This window comes from Amblyomma maculatum, chromosome 3, assembly GCF_055883805.1.
Source record: "Amblyomma maculatum isolate TAMU_Amacu chromosome 3, ASM5588380v1, whole genome shotgun sequence".
Lineage (NCBI taxonomy): Eukaryota > Metazoa > Arthropoda > Arachnida > Ixodida > Ixodidae > Amblyomma > Amblyomma maculatum.
Genome location: NC_139346.1, coordinates 44,861,068 through 44,880,383, shown reverse-complemented (window position 1 = coordinate 44,880,383; position 19,316 = coordinate 44,861,068). Strand labels below are relative to the sequence as shown.

Genomic DNA, 19,316 nt, shown 5'->3' with positions numbered 1-19,316 from the left:
TGTGAGCTTTAGAGGTAAAAAAAATCTACAACAGTATTTCCACGCACAGGTAAACTGGAGTTAAAAGCAATGTGCGCAGAGTAAAACCATCAGGTGCATTTGCTTTTTACTTTCTCAAATAAAAACACCCCAATAAGCAGTTTACCGTGACCAGCGTTTTATAGATCCTTTTCAGTTCCGCATCTCCTCGGTGCACCACCACTGCAGCGCTAGTGTCGACCTTTGCGCCAGGCAAGAGCGTCGTCTGCTACAGAAGCGCCGCGCTCCACTCTGCTTCCAGAACTGCTCTGAAGCATTGCTCGCGCTCTGTGGCATCATTATCTGCACTTTATAGGTTTATGGACTAGAGTGCCGTGACAATAAGGACGATTGCTGCTTACAAAAAAAATGGCCGTCTGCAATAATTATCGCTTTGGACAGAACAGTCAGTTTTTCGCGTGTGCATTTCACCATTTGGTTTTAATGCCTGCGTACATACACATTTACGGATACGTGCAAACAATGACATGTACCACTGCGTGCTACAACACTCAATGGTGTTTCAGTCTTGCCAGTCGCGTTTACGCGATAGGTTATGCAATTACTTAGGTCGAAAATTTATCGGTGTAGTAGTTGTAGTCTGCACCATGTTTTGAAAATAATAGGGTGCCTGAGCAAACGAAATTGTACCGTGGTAATCTTTAGTTCTAGTGATTGATGACCGATTGGTTCGTGGTAGACGATAGGGAGTTAACGAAATCACTGAAGCTAATTGAGCGGGGAATTAAAGGAATTGAAAAAAATATGTGAAAGGGGGTTCAATGATGTCAGAATGCTCAGAATGGAAGCCAATGCTCTATGATGCTAATAAAATAAATTTCAGTGTGCGCAATTGATCAATTAAATAATTTAAGTAGTTGAAAAAATGAAACCTGCATTTAGGTGTGTACTGCACAGAATGAAAAGACAATGTTAGCAGGTGCTAAGTATCGGTGAGTAAAAATTGTAAAAATAAAGAAAATGAAAAGTGACAAGCATTGTCTGTATGTGTGAAACACTATATAGCGTCTTAACAGCGGAGCATCAGTGTCACCCTAATTTTTAGATTTTCCGACGTGATCTAGGTAGGTTGCCTTGGAAGCGAGTGCATTCTCGGTATGCTCACTCCTTTTTCATCGTGTTCCGTACAAATTAATATTCCACAACTAATGATCATCTTTGCGGACTGCGCCACTAGCTCTTAGTAATATTCCTGCATGAAAAAAAAAAAAAAAAAAAAAAACAGCCTATGATCAATGCAGATTTTTATCCAGAGTTGCTGATCTCTATGTAACCATAAAGTGCAGCAAATTTTTTCCCAATCAGTTGATTAAATTTCCCTTGTCTGATTTACTCGGTACCTTTTGCGCATCGCTTTGCGTTGTGTCACTGAGCGCAACTTTTCTGGTTCTTTTTAGATTTTTGCCATTCCTGATGTAGACAGATGTATGATTAGGTCATATGCTAGGAAATGTATGATGCCAGAGGGGTTGTGCCGGTAGCTAAATTTTGACCACTTCTTCGGTGAACGCATGTTTGTAGAATTTAGCAACATAACCTCTTCCCAGTATTGTGTGTTGCACATGCTTCATGTTGTTTGCAACAATTTGGCTCTCCAGGGTACCATTGTCTCCCAGTTGCATGACAAACGGCCATTTGGCGGCGGAGAGAAGTGCCTCTTCTCCCAGTTACATCGGTGCCTGCTGAAATATTATGGCTCAAAATGCATTATAATGTTTCCTCAGTCCTGACATATTCTGAAAAAGATAACTGAAAGTCACCACCTACTCTCTGAATGATAATAATAATTGGTTCACAGGAAGGGAAAGGCACAGTTCTGTCACACTTGCTCTGTGGACACCTGAACCGCGCGAAGGTGGGAGTGAAAGTGGGAAGAGAAAAAGGGGAGCCGTAGTGGAGGGCTACGGAGTAATTTCAACCACCTGAGGATCTTTACGTGCGCTGACATCGCACAGGACACGGACATCACTTCGCTTCGCCTCCATCGAAACGCAGCCGCCGTGGTCGGGTTTGAACCCGGGAACTCCAGACAGTAGTCGGGCATCTTACCACTGCTATTTTTTTAATTTTGCGCTCGATAAACATCCGGCAGCGCGTGGTAACTGTGAATTCATTATTAATTCATGGTCAATGCCGGCGCCCGCATTGAACTGCAGGGTAACTTATGCAGTACAGCTGAGGACTCACATAGACAGTAATACAGAAAAACAAGATATGTATGAGAAAAAAAACACTAAATTAGTGCACGCATGCTACCGCAGCATTGTCCGCGCTGCCGTATCGGCGCGTAGTCGATGTGGAGCAAACTTCGACTGCAGCACCATCTCAGTGCCTAGGCGCAAAGCGCAGCCGCTTTTGGAGGCGCAGTTTCAGAACTAAAAAAGGATCTATAAACGCTGGCCGTGACCTTGCCTCTATATGCTTCGTGTCAAGGTTTTGCTTGCATATGAAGCCATGCGCATAAGGTATATTTGCCTAATTCATTATATATGTTCATATAACGTTCGTGGTGTACGCATGACAGCCTCTTTCTCCCAAACCTGGGTTTCACAAAGTGCAGTTTGGTATAAAATGCCATTGTAGCCCTTGGCATAGCGCAAGCTGGTTATTTCATGTAGTCAGACTTTTACTGCGCAGTTCAATGCGTACTATAATTTCCTGCAGCCCTTGCTGGTAGTTTGCCGGAAGGTTAGCACAGAAAGAGAGGGACAACAGACACATTGAAGACAGCACATAGTGCAAGTGTCCTAACCATCACCAACTAGTTCCTTGCAGGTAGCTTCACATTCATTTTGCCACTGTGAGCTCTCATGCAGAATGAGTCGGTTCCCCCACTGCCTCATAAAACATAAGGCGAGCATAGATGAACAAAGCGAGCAAAGATGAGCTTCCTTACCGGATTGCGATGCCTGGGTCCTGCTTCAGTTCGTGCAGGAAGGCTATCTTGAACTGGTGTCGGATGAGTAGTTGCTGCAACATGCCAACAGGAGCGTCAACAGGAGGCCCAAAACACTGCTCTTGGCACGCAAGACCACACTTAGCATGTGAAGGGCCGATGAACTCTCAAGGCCCCTTCACAGGAGGGTGCTAGCTACACATCAGCAAAACAAAATATAAGAATCGAAGGAAAAATAGCTATGTATATATCTGTGTCCTGATTAGAAATGTTAGGTAATGCTGACCTCTTCACAAATCACTTTCTACTAAACAGACAAAATGACAGCTCTGCAGATACAGTCAAACCCACTTATAACAATAGCAGTTTTAACGATATACTATCGGATATAACAATGGGCAGCCACTGCACTGTCAGGTTTGCCACGTGCTCTATGGTAAAATGAACTGCTTATTACAATGACGTCATATGTATTATTGGTTATAACAATCAAATATGGTCACTGTAAGTCAACAAAAACACAAAAACGCAGCGACCACAAAAATGCACGTGTACGGTCAGACGCCGACAACACCGATTCAGCAACAATAAAAAAAAAAAATCGAAAGACAGCGCGCCAAGCCAATGCGTTGGTCGGGTGCGCCGGGGAAGCTTGCATGCCGCAGAAACGCGAGGGAGGACAGAGCGCTTCCTCCCGTGGAGTAGGAGGGAAGGCGTAAGGTGCTGCTAGGCACGGTTGTTCTGAGGGAGAGCTTTGAGTGCTCCCCGTCAAGACCGCCCATGACCTAAGGCACTCGTGTTCTCTCTGCCTCTGCACGGTGGAGCAGTCCATTCTGAGGGTGAGCTGACCGTGGTGCACTGCACTGTCCTCCACTATTTGCTTTGTCCAGGTTTCCACTTTGCAGTTGCACATGCTTTGTGGAAGGCGTGCAGCAGCGTTCGTGCACGTGTCCTTCTAGAGTCGTTCTCTTAGTGTGCCATCATCACCGTGACAATCTTGCTGGCCCTCGATTTTTCGTGAACCGCAATGGAGGATCCTCCATCAAGAAGTGCGACACAACCAGTGCAGAAGAGGAAGCGAATGACAATACCACTAAAAATTAAGCGGAACATTGTATGTGAGCACAAGGATGACGTAAAAGTGTGCAAGTTAGTGCACAAGTACGGCCTGAAGCAGCCGACAGTATTGACTATCATTCTCAACGTGCTCAAGATTAAGAATGAAAGAGATGCCAGTGCTGCCCATGCAATGAACGATGCCTGGAAAGCAGAGACCAGAGGCTTGGTCACCCGCCTTGGCTTCGGGAGGTGGCAGGTTCGAAACCCTCCGCCGGCAACCCAACTGGTAAAAAATGGGTACAAGCGTCCGCCGACCTGGTGGCTGGTTCTCTCAGGGGGAGCGCCTGGGAGGAGGCTCTTCATCTCATGCTATGGCGTGAGAGCCATCCCCACCATTTTGAACATAGTCTGGAAAGACTGTGTGTGTGTGTGTGTGTGTGTGTGTGTGTGTGTGTGTGTGTGTGTGTGTGTGTGTGTGTGTGTGTGTGTGTGTGTGTGTGTGTGTGTGTGTGTGTGTGTGTGTGTGTGTGTGTGTGTGTGTGTGTGTGTGTGTGTGTGTGTGTGTGTGTGTGTGTGTGTGTGTGTGTGTGTGTGTGTGTGTGTGTGTGTGTGTGTGTGTGTGTGTGTGTGTGTGTGTGTGTGTGTGTGTGTGTGTGTGTGTGTGTGTGTGTGTGTGTGTGTGTGTGTGTGTGTGTGTGTGTGTGTGTGTGTGTGTGTGTGTGTGTGTGTGTGTGTGTGTGTGTGTGTGTGTGTGTGTGTGTGTGTGTGTGTGTGTGTGTGTGTGTGTGTGTGTGTGTGTGTGTGTGTGTGTGTGTGTGTGTGTGTGTGTGTGTGTGTGTGTGTGTGTGTGTGTGTGTGTGTGTGTGTGTGTGTGTGTGTGTGTGTGTGTGTGTGTGTGTGTGTGTGTGTGTGTGTGTGTGTGTGTGTGTGTGTGTGTGTGTGTGTGTGTGTGTGTGTGTGTGTGTGTGTGTGTGTGTGTGTGTGTGTGTGTGTGTGTGTGTGTGTGTGTGTGTGTGCGCGCGCGCGTGCGTGTGTGTGTGTGTGTGTGTGTGACATCCATGTGTTTGCTTTTCTGTATTTCCCCCTCTAGAGGGATATCCAGGTACCATCCTCCTGTCGTCGGTGCATTGTGCCCGACCGTGAAGCATCTGAGCAGCTTTTCTCAACTATTTCAACTAAAGAGAGCAGTTCTTTCAATATGTGCTTGACTTGCCAAACCTAACTAAACAGACAGATGGCACTAGATGTGCACCTGTGAGACTGCGTTTTTTCAGTGACCACTAAAATTTGCCAGAATTCTAATGGCTGCTACCATAGTGGTTGTTGAAACTGGCCATGTAACATGGCTATAATGTAACCACTCCATACTGTGCTTGCACTTCTTGATGTTCCCCACTCGCTAAGACAATGTCATGGCCCCACTACCCCTGATCTTGCATCGTAAGGAGAAGAAATGTAGGGAATGGCATTGCTTCAACCAGAGATAAACAATAAGAAACATAAAAACCGAGTGTAACTGATCTTGGGATTGCTAAGTTACACAGGTCAAAAAACTCATCTGAGCAGACTGACCTGGTGCTTTGTGGGAACAAACGAAGATGAAAAGCAGAATGGGACACTTGCTGACAGTTTACACTATGCTACAGTAGCCTATCAACTCATAATCTAGCAGATGACATGTGATGGCTCTTTTAACAAAGAGACAAGGTGAAACGAACAATGGCAGCATTGCAGACTCACATGCACGCTTGGCCTCACCTGGTGCGTATTTTTGTTTGCAAAATCCTTGTGGGCCTTGACCCGCTTGACCTCATTCAAGTAGTAGCCCTGGGTGATCTCCAAGAAGGCCGTCTCCAGTCTGAGGGGAAAAAAATATGTGGTCAGGCACAAAGTCTCTGCTCACTGCTACAGCTGTTCCCCAAATGCCTGCTGCCCAAACCTTACCTTCTGCATGCCCTCTTCCCAAAGAAAAAAACTGTTAAGATGAAGACCGAATATACTAAATTGGCAAACTGACATCCCCATGTACAAAAATGTAGTTGCATGTGTGTGAAGAAGCCCCATACAAGCCCATAAGAGTTAGCACATGCTCTTCTGGTTTGTGTAGTTTGGTGTGGTCCACACAGTGCTGAGAAATGAAAGAGCCGATGGAATGCCTCCTTTTCTATGCTGCCCTACCACTTTTTATCACAAGGTCTGCCAGAGTCAGTGCAAGGCACACAATGCCAGGCCCTCTTATAAATATTACGACAATGCACTGTGAACCTGAAATTCCCTAAAATACATCCTAAATGCTGGTTAAATACCTGGCTGCACACTGACTGAATCTTGCAACAAGTCTGCCATCACAAGTGACTTCGAACACCATCCCATTGGCAGTGATGCCACAGCAACAGGCGTAGTGCATTTCAATCTGAACCCAATGCCGCAGGTTCTCATCGCCCCTACTGTGGCTCCCAATGAGTGCCAGCCGAAGTGCACTGCAACATCACAAGCCAGCATAAAGCTCTTCCAAGGTAAGCATGGTGACCATCAACTGCTGCTCTAATGAGGCAGGGTTGCTATGACAACGTCACCTGAGGATAAACCCAAAAAGGTGGTCCGAGTATGGCAGCACAAAGAGGGACTTGGGTGGCAGCTCGCACGCGTTGCAGAGGGCATGCGCCCGCTCTGTGGCCAGCATGTTGTCTCCTAGGGGAAACAAGATGGCTGTTGTCACATACCAGCACCATGGTAGAACACCCCACCCTCCACAACACCAAAGTACATGTAGGGCAATTCACCACAATTTCTTGCCACTCCACAACCCTTACTCGAGTAGCCAGCCTTAAAAGGGTGCACACCAGGTTACATCCAAGATTGTGCACTTGCCTGAAATGTGTTTAGGTAAAAACATTTGGCCAGGTTTAACGAAAAGCTCTGCAGCCACAGCCTCCTCTATCACTTTCTGTCATCACCTTTTATGGGCATACTGCCATTGCTTCTCTAATCGAGCTTTTGCTATCAGTTTCAACGGCTAGTTTCGAGCACTTCCTCTGCAGCACTCCTTCCCGTCAAGACATTATGGCTGGATATTGGATGTAGCTTGACGCCGCTGTTGAAGAGTAGACGCACTCAGTTCGGCGCACACCTCAGCCTTGATGAAACTGGAGGAGAAACCCCAGGCAAAGCAACTATCATTATGCCCTCTCCTAGTCATGTGATATTACAGCAATGGAGCCAGCAAACATACAGTGAAGAAATCTTTATAACCTCTTCTAGTCGTGTAGTATCAAAGCGGCAGACCCTGGCAAGCACGAAATAACTGCGCCTCTCCATAGCGATTCACATGGTATGACGTCAGAGCCACAACTGTACTCCGCTGGCCCACAGACAAATGCTTGTGGAAATTGATCTTGATCCCCGCTGCAGTGGTTCAGTGGTTAAGATATCCAACTACTGTGCCGGAGTTTCCGAGTTTGATCCTGACCGCCGCTGGCTGCGTTTTCGAGTGCTGTGCGGTGTCAGTGCACGTTAAAGGTCCCCAGGTGGTCTAAATTACCCCGTAGCCCTCCACTAAGGCTCCTCTTTCTCTCTATCCACTTTCACTTCAACCTTCCTCCCTACCCTTACGGCAGCGCAGATAAAGTGTACGCAGAGCAAGTGTGGCAGACACTGTGCCTTTCCTTTCCTGTGAACCAATTATTAATTATTATTATTAAATTGACCTTGGCAGGAATAGAGTAGTACAGCTTTTTGCTCTAAACAAAAGAAAATTTTCACAAAAAGGAAATAGTATGAGGCAGTCATAGAAGCAGCCAGCAAAAGCTGCAAGAAAAGTTAGTAGGGCCAGTCAGCCATTTACTACTGTTTTCTGCATGGTTTCATTGTGTAAGCAGATGCTGCCTCATGCGTGCAACAAGGCTACCATCAACCCCTAGTGGAATGTGTCTAACAATCCAACCTTCACGAACTAAGTGCCATTTGAGAAATGTACCCATCTGTGGTGAATGTTATGGCCCCAAGCAATCAGCCTTACTAAGCACCAAATATTGTGATTTGGAGAGACAAACCCATGCTTAAATTACGCTCTCATATATTACAAGCCAAAAACTGTAGTGTCCTGACATCAAAAATAATTTTTCAAATCTCCAGACCTGCAAAGGGTTTTCATTGTTTGCAATGTATGCAATGCTAAACAATGAAATTAGCATTGCATATGTAGCGTTGCATATGTAACTAGCATTGAATATGCTACACTTGACACATTACCCACCTTGGCCTTGAATGTTGTTGTTGTTGTTGTTGTTGAAAACTTTTATTGTCCAACAGAGAAGGACCACACCGCCTGGGCCGCTCTGTCTCACCCCCCTGTAAGGGGGAGGGGACTTAGCGGCCCAGCCGCACGGGATGGTCGCATTAGATGCTGGCCGGTTTGGTTTCGCCGGCGGCCTCTGCTGCCAGTTGGACGGCGGTGAGTTGGAGCTCAGGGTCCGAGCTTCGCAATAAGGTTTCCCAGGCTTCCCTACTGCTAATGTTTTGCGCCCTGCCTGGGGAGTAAGCGCACTCCCAAATTATATGGTCGAGGGCTCCTCTCGCCCCACACTTTTTACATTTATCGTCCTCGCAGTCCGATCGGATATGTTTATTTAGTACTGGGTTTGGGTATACTCCAGTCTGCAGGCGTCTCCACGCCATTGCCTGACCTTATATCTAGCTTTGGTGCCAACGCAAGCGATCGCTATCGCAGCTTCCTCCGCTATCTCGGTTTCTTTCCCTAGTATGGTAGCCACCGTGATGAGGGTGCCTCCCCCATCTACCGCCGCTATGGTCATGTATCGACTGTGTCTGTTTCCTGCCGCATCTACGTAGGCAACTTCATTTGGGGGTTTGCTCCGATATATTGTTTCTATCGCTTCCGCCCTTTTCTGTCGCCTTTCCCTATTAAACTCAGGGTGCATGTTTTTGGGTAGGGGAGGGATTCTTAGGTGCGCCCTGACTTTCCTGTCAATGTCAACCCTTTCCTTTTGCCCCCTGTCTGTGGCTATTCCAAGGTTACTTAGCGTAGCTCTGCCCACTCGCGTCGTGCTGAGTCTTTCAAGTTGCGAGGTTTTAACCGCTTCCGTGATTTCTAAAATCGTATTGTGCAGTCCTAGGGCCAGTAGCTGCTCCGTCGATGTACATGTTGGGAGGCCTAGGGCCTTTTTAACGCATTTTCTGATGAGCGCGTCTATCTTTCTCCTCTCATCTGCCTTTAGGTTCAGATATGGCGTGGCGTAGTCCACTCTGCTAATGATGAAGGCTTGTACCAATCTCAGGAGGTTTTTTTCCTTGAGGCCGCCTCCGTTACGTGAGACCCTCCTGATGATGTTTAATGTCTGGGTCGCGTGGTTTTCTAACTTTTTAATGGTGATCGTGTTCCTTCCGTGTGTTTGTAAGTGGAGTCCCAATATTCGTATTGTCTCTACTTTTGGTATCTCCCTTCCTTCCACGTACACCTGTGGGTCAGAGGGAGGTTTGTTCCTGAGTGCCTTGTCATTATACACGAAGATTTCTGATTTTTCAGGTGAACATTTAAGTCCTCTGCCCGCCGCGTACTTAGAGATGACATCTGCTGCCACCTACAGCGTTTCATTGATCTCTGCGTCGCTCCCTCTGTTGATCCAGAGATTGATGTCGTCCGCGTACAGGCTGTAATTTAATTTGTAATTCCCAATTTTCCGCAATTCCTTCGGGAGCCCTCTCATGGCCATGTTGAAAAGGGTGGGTGACAGTACCGATCCCTGAGGTGTCCCCCTGTTACCTAGCCTGATCACCCCAGATTGTATTTCCTGGAAAGTTATAACCGCCGTGCGGTCCGTTAAGAAATTTCTGACAAAGCGATAAGTTTTTAACCCTATTCCTGCCTGCTGGAGCCCTTCCAAGATGGCTTCGTGCTTGACGTTGTCGAAGGCCCTTTTTAGGTCCAGTCCCATAATGACTTTCGCATCTTTGGTTCTGGAATTAATTATGTCTTGCTGCAGCCGCAGCAAGACGTCCTGTGTGCTCAGATGGGGCCTGAAGCCATACATCTCGTCTGGCCATTTCTCTTTTTCCTCCATATAATTTGAAATTCTGGTCTGAATTATGTGTTCCATTAACTTTCCTACACATGACGTGAGCGATATAGGCCGGAGATTTTCCAGTTTCGGTTGCTTCCCGCGTTTTGGGATCAGGATCACGGTAGCCTCTTTCCACAGCGGTGGTCAGTTCAGGCGTTCAGTCGTGTCCGACTCTTCGTGACCCTATGGACCATGTCACGCCACGCTTTCTGGTCTCTCACTATCTTCTTAACATCATATAGCTTCATCTGCAATGCCTCGAGAATGCCATCTAACCATCGCGTTCGCTGCCTACCCCTTCTCCGGCGACCCTCAACCTTTCCCAACATCAAATCTTTCTCCAGCGACTCCTCTCTTCTCATCAGATGACCAAAGTAGCTGAGCTTTAACTTTGACCCTCCAATGAGCAGTCAGGGTTTATGGTCGACAATATCGACTGATTTGATCTTCTGGCAGTCCAAGGAACTCTTAAGAGTCTTCGCCAGCACCACAATTCAAACGCGTCAATTCTTCGGCGGTCAGCCTTTTTCACAGTCCAACTCTCGCATCCATACATCACAACTGGAAAGACCATAGCACGGGTTATACGGATCTTGGTCGGTAGACTAATGTCTCTGCTCTTTACTAGGCGGTCAAGGCTAACCATTGCTCTCTTTCCCAGAAGCAGGCGTCTCCTAATTTCATGGCTGCAGTCTCCTTCCGAGGTAATCTTGGCGCCCAAGAACAGAAAATCTGTCACAGCTTCCACTTCTTGTCCATTGATGCTCCAGGACTTGATAGGGCAAGACGCCATGATCTTCGTCTTTTTAATGTTCAGTTTAAGCCCAAACTTCTCACTCTCTTCTTGTACGCGCATCAGAAGTCTCTTGAGTTCCACTTCACTTTCTGCCATTAAAGTGGTATCATCCGCATATCTAAGGTTGTTGATACGTTTTCCAGCAATCTTCACTCCAGCTGAAGACTCGTCCAGACCGGCCTTCCTCATGATGCACTCTGCATATAGGTTAAATAGGCAGGGCGACAGTATGCAGCCTTGCCTCACCCCTTTCTCAATCGGAAACCAATCAGTAAGACCATGCCCAGTTCTGACTGTGGCCTCTTGCCCTTCATAAAGGTTCCTGAGGAGACAGATGAGGTGAATTGGAACTCCCATCTCTTGGAGAGCTTGCCACAATCTGCTGTGATCTACGCAGTCAAACGCTTTCGCATAATCAATAAAGCAGAAGTAAATGGGTTTCTGGAACTCTCTTGCTTTTTCCATGATCCAGCGAAGGTTGGCAATTTGGTCTCTAGTTCCTCTGCCCTTGCGAAACCCAGCTTGCACGTCCGGAAGCTCCCGATCCACATACTGCTGCAGCCTACCTTGCAGGATTTTTAACATCACCTTGCTAGCATGCGAAATAAGCGCGATCGTGCGGTAGTTGGAACAATCTTTGGCACTGCCTTTCTTTGGAATGGGGATGTAAACTGACCTCCTCCAATCCTGTGGCCACTGCAGGGTTGTCCAAATCTTTTGACATAATGTATGCAGTGTGGGATCTCCCCTTGCGGTGGGATCTCCCCTTTTTCCCAGCATGTCTGCATGTAGCTGGTAAGGGCCTCTATCGAGTTGTCATCTAAATTCCTGAGCATCTTATTCGTGACTCCATCTGGCCCTGGAGCTGACTTGGTTTTGAGTTTCGCTATCTCCGCCCTTACTTCAGCTCTCGTGATGGGCGCATCTAACTTCTCATTTGGAATTCCCTGGTAGTCGGGTAGCTGTCTAATTTCGGTGTCCCCTATGTATGTCTCGACAAGTTTCTTCATGAATATGTCATCGTCCTGCTCTTCGCATGCGTGTCTAACCTTAGCCATTTTGACTCGTGCTTGTGTTTTGGACGTTTCAGGGTCTATTAAATGTCTTAGGATATTCCACGTCTGCGGGAGGTTCATATTCCTTTCCATGTCGCCACATTTGTTAGTCCAATTTTGTTCACATAGTTTAAAGGCGTAATCTTCTATTTCTTTGTTATGATGCGCCAGTCTTCTTCTGAGATTTTTGTTGTTTCTGCCTTGCCTTTTAAGTCGACGTTCCATGCCCTGTTTGGCCTCCCACATGTGTAGGAGTCGGGCATCCGCTATTTCCGGACCTTTTTCCCCTTCTAGCGTCTCAGTTGTTTTCCTGGTGTCTTTCTTTACCGCTTTGCACCAGTCCTCTATATTTCCTATCTCTGTTAGGTCTCTGTTCCCCCTAATCTCTTTAAATCGGTCCCAGTCTGTGATTTTCGTTTGGAAGCACTTTTTTCCTTTGACTTTACTCCTGATTTCAACCGTGGTTTCCACTATTGAGTGGTCGCTCCCCAGGTTGAGTTCCGTATTTAGCCATTGCGTTGTTTCTACGTTTTTAATCAGGGTCAGGTCCGGTGAGGTATCGGCGGTAACGCTGTTGCCCGCCCGCGTGGGGTGTAATGGGTCAGTCAGCAATGTTATCCCCAGGTTATGCGTGTCCTCCCACAACTGTCTCCCCTTTGCGTCTTCTTTAGTGTACCCCCACTCCGGATGATGGGCGTTAAAGTCCCCCACTATAATTAGCGGCTGGTTCCCTGCTATCTTAAGTGCCTTGTTCATTATCGCCCTGAAGCGGACCTTCCGTTGTCTCGGTGGGCTGTAGATATTGAGTAGGAAAGTGTTTGATTCCTCCTTTTTTCCTGTTAGAATTTCTACAAAGACGTTTTCTATGACGTTGTCTCCTAATTCGTGTTGGATTGTTGCTATGTTTCTCTGCACCAGTGTTGTAACTCTCGATTTGTCCCCTTTCCCACCGTGGAAGACGCAATACCCTTATCTCATGAGGCTCTCATGAGAAACATGCAGTGAAAGCTCAGACTTAATTTCTGCCTTACGAGTGACCTCTTTGTATAACTATATCAAAGAACACAGAGGGCAAGCAAAGGTGACTGCCAGATGGCACTTGTTAAAACACACTATGCTGTGAATAGCAACTTTTACCGTGGCTCATTCATGACATACTGGATGGTGCTGAGAGGGGTCACAGTGGCGTACGGGTAGAACATTTGCCTCGCATGCAAGAGGAGCCTGGTTCGAATCCCGGTGCCACGCAATTCCCCATCAGATTAAAAAAAAAAAGAAAATCCACAGGCGATGATATTGCATAAACAGGTTTGGGGTGCGACCCATGCGGTGAACGCAGCAAAGTGTGCTAAGAATCTCTGGCTCTGGACAACCCGCCTTTGGAAACTGACAATGGTAACGTTCAACGCCAGAACCTTAGCTAGTGCGGCTAGTTAACAGTACTGTTAGAGGAACTAGAGGGTTTGAAATGGGATGTTATAGGGCTTAGTTAGGCTAGGAGGCCAAATGAGGCATATACTATACTGAAGGGCGGACATGTAATGTAAATCGAGGTTTACTGGACAGACAAAAACTAAGGGTAGTGTTCTTTGTCAATGAGGATATAGCTGGTAATATAGAGGAACTCTACAGCATTAATGAGAGGGTGGCTGGTATTGCAATTAGGCTTAATAAGCGGTAGAAATTGAAGGTTGTACAGGCCTACGTGCCTACATGTAGCCATGATGATCAGGCAGTTGAAAGCTTCTACGAAGATGTATAATCGGCAGTGGGGAAAGTGAAGACGCAGACTTCAATGCCAAGGTAGGGAAAAAAATTTGTTGTGGTTTAAATCTGGTTAACCCTAGTTGAAATGTGATAGCAACGGCGGAAGCTTCTTTTGCCTGCTACATTATTCCCCTATCATGCCTTATCAGTGTAAGGTGCTACATTATTGAGGACACTTAAGCTCATCTTTTAAGAGTATGACGCGAGAGCGTAAGCTACCAGCCCACATATAAATGAGAAGGGTTCAATGCTGCTGAGCCGAATGCGGAGCGAATGCATTTGCTGCGGGTGACCAAGCGTTGATGCATCATCTTCTTCTTTGTCTTCATCTTCTTCTTAGTCTTCGTCTTCTTCACGGCTGTTCAATGTCAAACGTGGCCCTTTCCGGGACTATGCGATGGGCTGAAACCCGGCGCAGTATTGCTATCGCAATAAAAGCAGGCTGGAGACCAGGCAGTGGGGGGACAATGCCATTGGTTCTAGAAATAACAGGGGGGAGTTACTAGTTGATTTGGTTTGTGAGGTTTAACGTCCCAAAGCGACACAGGCTACGAGAGACGCCGTAGTGGAGAGCTCCGGATATTACGATCACCTGAGGATTTTTAGCGTGCACTGACATCGCATAGCACACGGACGCCTTGTTTTCCGTCTCCACTGAAAGGCGACCGCCGAGGCCAGGATTCGATCCCGCATCCTTGGGAACAGAAGTCGAGTGCTCTAACTACTGAGCCACTCCGGCAGAGGTGGAGTTACTATTCGAGTTTGCAGAGCGCAATAACTTATGAGGCATAAATACCTTCTTCAGCAAACCGAAGAACTGGAAATGGACACGGAAAAGCCCTAGCGGGGAGACTAAAAATGAAATTTCCTTCATAATGTTTTTTAACCCTGGCATTACATTATGTAGGATATAGAGGTAATTAGAAAGGTACGATGCAGTAACTTCAGGATGGTAAGGTCTCAAATTAGTTTAGATCTCAAGAGGGAACGAAACGAATTAGTAAGAAAGAAGTCCATCAACGAATTAGCAGTGAGAGGGAGTGCAGAAGAATTGAGGATTTCGCTACAGAATTCAGCTTTAACCGAGGATGATGACCTTAGCGTAGAAGCAATGAACGATAATTTCAGAGATATCATTACTGAGTGCATGGTAGAAGTAGGCTAGGTAGGATAGTTAAAGAGGGTACCACTAAACTATCTAAGGAGACGAAAGATTTGATTAGGGACGCCAGTCTGAAAGCTTCCAACCCAACAGAAAGGATAGAACAGGTAGAGATAAAGCTGATCAATAAGCACAAAGTGGCCAGCATAAGAAAGTATAAAATGGGGAAAATTGAGCATGCTCTAAATAACAGGGAAAGGCTTAAAGCGGTAAAGAGAAGATTGGGCATAGGCAAAAATCAGATCTATGCACTAAGGGACTAGGCGGGCAACATCATCACGAATATGGACAAGACAGTGAAAGTAGCAGAGGAGTTCTACACTGATCTCTACAGTAGCCAAAATAGTCAGGACCGTAATGAGATTGGCAGTAGGGAAAAAGTCAGAGGTTCCACCAGTGACAAAGAATGAGGTTAAGAAAGCGATAGAAACTATGAAAAGGGGGAAAACTGCTAGAGAGGATCAGATAATTATAGATTTGTTGAAGGAAGAGGAGGATATCATGCTACAAAAACTGGCCAACCTATATACATAATGCCTGGTGTCATTGACGGTACCACAGTCATGAAAGAAAGCTAATATTATCTTAACTCGTAAGAAAGGGGATGCTAAAGACTTGAAAAATTACAGGCCAATCAGCTTACTATCTGTTACAGATAAGATGTTTACTAAGGTAATCGCTAATAGAATCAGGACAATCTAGGACATCAATCAAGCAAAAGATCAAGCAGGTTTTCGGAAAGGGTACACTCTACTATCGATCAGATTCATACCATCCACCAGACGATTGAAAAATGTTTGGAATATAGCCAGCTCTTATACATAGCATTCAATCCTTACGAAAAAGCATTTGATTCAGTAGCAACCTCGGCGGTCATGCAAGCACTGCGAAAGCAGGGTGTAGACGAGCCATATGTGAAAGTACAGGAAGACATCTATAGTGAATGCACAGGACCATAGTTCTGCATAAAGAAGGTAACAAAATTTCTATAAAGAAAGGGGTTAAGCAAGTAGATACAAATCTCCCCAGTACTATTCACAGCTTGCTTAGAGGAAGTACTCAGACTTGGAATGGGAGCAGTTAGGGGTAAGGGATCTGTAACTCGCTGATGACATTGCCTTGCTAACTCAGGGGAGGAAGCGCAAAAAATGATTGATGATAGACAGGAAAACCAGAAAGGTAGGCTATAAAATCAATAGAGAGTTTTAGCTTACCCTGATCCGTGAGCCGCTACCGTGATCCACCACCACGTGTTCCACTGAGCATGCCCAAACCCCCTCGACGTGGATAGATGGCGCCACATGCTGGATATCGGCACATGGACCTTTCGCGACGGGACCAATGAGCTTGCTCGCCCCGCCCACATCACCGTGGCGGATTGCGGATCACGGTAAGCTAAATCTCTCTAATATGAAGAAGACTAAGGTAATGACCAACAGCCTAGGGAAGAAACAGCATTTCACAATAGGTAGCGAAGCATTGGAAATGGTAGGTGAATGTGCCTACTTAGGACAGGTAGTAATTGCAGATCCAGACCATGAAAAGGAATTAATTAGGAGAACAAGATTGGGATGGGGTGCATTTATAAGTAGTCGCAGATTATGACTAGCAGCTTACCGGTATTGCTCAAGAAGAAAGTATAGAACAGTTTCACTTATTTGTACTCACCTATGGGCTGAAACGAGGAGGCTAACGAAAAGGGTTCTACTTAAGGGGGGACGCGGGTCTTAAACTGGTCAAAAATGGGCGAAAAATTGATTTTGAGAAAAATGCATTTTCGGAATGTCTGTACCTTTGAGCACTAGCCTTCAAAATATCAACACTGAATTCGATCGGGAAATGCGGTAAAATCGACTTTTAAAACGCCACGGGAGCCTCGAAGTGGCCAAAAAAGGGGTGAAAATTGTTCGAACTTCCCGCGCGCGCCGCGGGTGAAGCAGCCGGCTGGCCGCCGCCATCTTGGACTTGTTTTGAAGCTTGTTTCTTTGTGCGCATTTTGCGACATCTCCAAATGACGTCGCTCAAACAGAACGACCACCGTCGCGGGTTTTCCGAAAGCCGTTTCCGGTCCGTTGATTGGCTGGAGCGCGCGCTAGCGAAGCGAGCCCCTCGTCTCGCGCTTCCCATTGGCCAGCGCGACTGACGCCATTTTTTTTGTTTGTTTGTTTTTAACGTTCTTCGTCGCGGCTGCTGCTTCGCTCGTTTATGATGCGTTTTCGCGATCGTTATCAGTCGTTCCCGCAGCCGGTGCTGGTCTTTAGACGTAGCTCGGTAGACGTAGCCGTATCAGGAGTGTATTGAAAACGGAAGCGCCTAGCGAGTGCGCGTCGAAGAACGAGTGCGGCGGCGCGCTGCCAGGGTCGCGCGGCGTGTGCTCGACCTAGCTGCAGCACGTCCGGCGGCATATAATCGTTTGCGAGCGGTTCAGAGGCATCAAAGATAGCATCGATATATTTAACTGTTCAGCTGATACTCATGGTCCTCACCGACGCTACCACTTCGTTGCTTTTTTATCGCGTCGACGACGGGCGAGCCTGTCATCGCGCCGTTGCCCGCGTTCATTTTCCGCGGACGGCTTCGTTTTTTTTTTTTTTTTTTTTTTTTTTTTTTCACATTGTCTAAGTAATCGCGTCGCTGCGCTCAAGGGGTGTGAAAGTTCGAACTTTAGCTCCAGCAAGGGACTCGGCGTGCGGCCCTGCATGCGCTGTACAGCAAAGTAGCAAAGTTTCATTCTGCAACATTAGCCAATTTATTAGGTCATTTCAGTATGCCGCTGTGCTTCAGCCTTAAACTTTGTGCAGGTTTATTAATAGTGCAAGACCGTTTTATCGCAATTTTGAGTATCTGTTTGCCTTGAAGGGCACTACCACAGGCATATGAAGTTGTAAATAAAGCTTCTCCCGCTGGTTCTAGTGGCGGTATATTTAGACTTTGTGGCAAGCTTTTACCAGTATTTGGGGAGGGTACTGTTATATGTTTAGTATATAGCCTTCCTCATAAAGAACAAAGCCTCAACGATTCCATTTATATTACCATAGCTGCAGTGTAGCAAAAGTTAAAGGTTGTCTCAAAATGCAAATACGTTTTTCTCAGTGCTGTTTCTGGACACTGCATTCAGCCTTACTGTGCTTTTTCTCTACATTGTCGCCGAGTGACAATGACAAATTTAGCACCACTGCAGTCATATTGAAAAGATCAGGGGGTGATCCAACACTTACATCACTCTATCGAGATTTTTTCAAATTGCCAATAAAATAATATTGCATGTCAAAAAATTTTGCTGATTTCCTAATGGCATACACTACCTTGGCCATGGGGTATTGGTGATAGTTTCAGTTTTAGTTCACATATTCAAAATCCAAAGACAGTTTTGGAAATGGGAAGAGCATGCCATTTTTGGTGAGAAATATCACAGTGAGGCTACTGATTGTTCAAGTTATAATATGTGGTCAAACTTCAAATGCCGTTTTCTCAGTTTCATATTTTTGGTCGATCTCTACAGTCTTACGCAGGGTTTTGATAACTTCTTTTTAGTTCACACAAATAACTTTGGTACCATTTTCTTCAGAGAGAAATGAAGTAACCGATGACATTTTTAGTTTTTTAGTTTAGGCAATGGATAAATGTCAATTTGAGATTAGCTTAATGAGTTCGTTTCAAATAATGCAGCCTTTTACTCTCACCATAATATGTGAGAATGACATGTCTTTTTGAGGAAAACGAAGGATGTCATCGGGTATGGGAAGACTTTGGCTATCAATCTATGTAATTAAAAGCAACGAAATGCAATGAGAAAGTTCATTAAAGCTGCGTAAGAAATTCACTAATTATGCTCTTGACTTTGTTAGATAACTTTTGATCTAATACCACCAGCTCAATTGTAATTACATTTTTGAAATCAGGAGAGAAAACCACATCTGTGTGCAAAGTTTCGTGAGATTCTAGCCATAACTAAAAAAGTTAGTTTTAAGACCCTCGTCCCCCCTTAAGTTGAGTACAGCGCAGAGGGATATGAAACGAAAAGGGGTAGGTGTAAGGGTAAGAGATAGGAAGTGCGCAGAGTGGGTCAGATAACCTCCTGAGACCCGGCTATGGGGATTTGTCCAATATATTGGACACTAAGTAATCAGACAGTACTCCTATGCCAAGGCATTCATCCTCATAAAACCCTGCAGTCCAATATATTAGACACCTGCTAGCGCCATCTATGCAACATAGATGAAAACGCATTGTTCAAATTCCCGCCAAAACTTTTCAAAAGGGCGACATTCAGCGGCGCGGCGTTTGATGGCACCTGTCGGCGAAGTAAGTCCTTTTTCTCGTATTTCTACCAGCTTTCAAAGCATATCTTTGATTTATATTAAAGGTAATACAACAGCGAATGTGCAGAATAAGAAATTTAAACTGTTCAAGCGCTTACTTTTATTCATGCGTCCTTTGATTTCGCGTGTCCAATGTGTTG

General features: G+C 45.9%; 1 protein-coding gene across 2 annotated transcripts in view; it reads right to left on the bottom strand.

The window, feature by feature from the left end:
* The window catches only part of gry (trafficking protein particle complex subunit 11 gry), a 128,821-nt gene that overhangs the window by 102,694 nt on the left and 6,811 nt on the right, over positions 1-19,316 (bottom strand). For both annotated transcript variants that reach the window (XM_084597496.1, XM_084597497.1), the window contains exons 4-6: positions 6,571-6,685; positions 5,753-5,852; positions 2,936-3,009 (exon numbers count right to left, since the gene is read on the bottom strand). In XM_084597496.1, the coding sequence (XP_084453622.1) occupies positions 2,936-3,009; positions 5,753-5,852; positions 6,571-6,685 (289 nt within the window). The remainder of the gene's footprint in view (positions 1-2,935; positions 3,010-5,752; positions 5,853-6,570; positions 6,686-19,316) is intronic.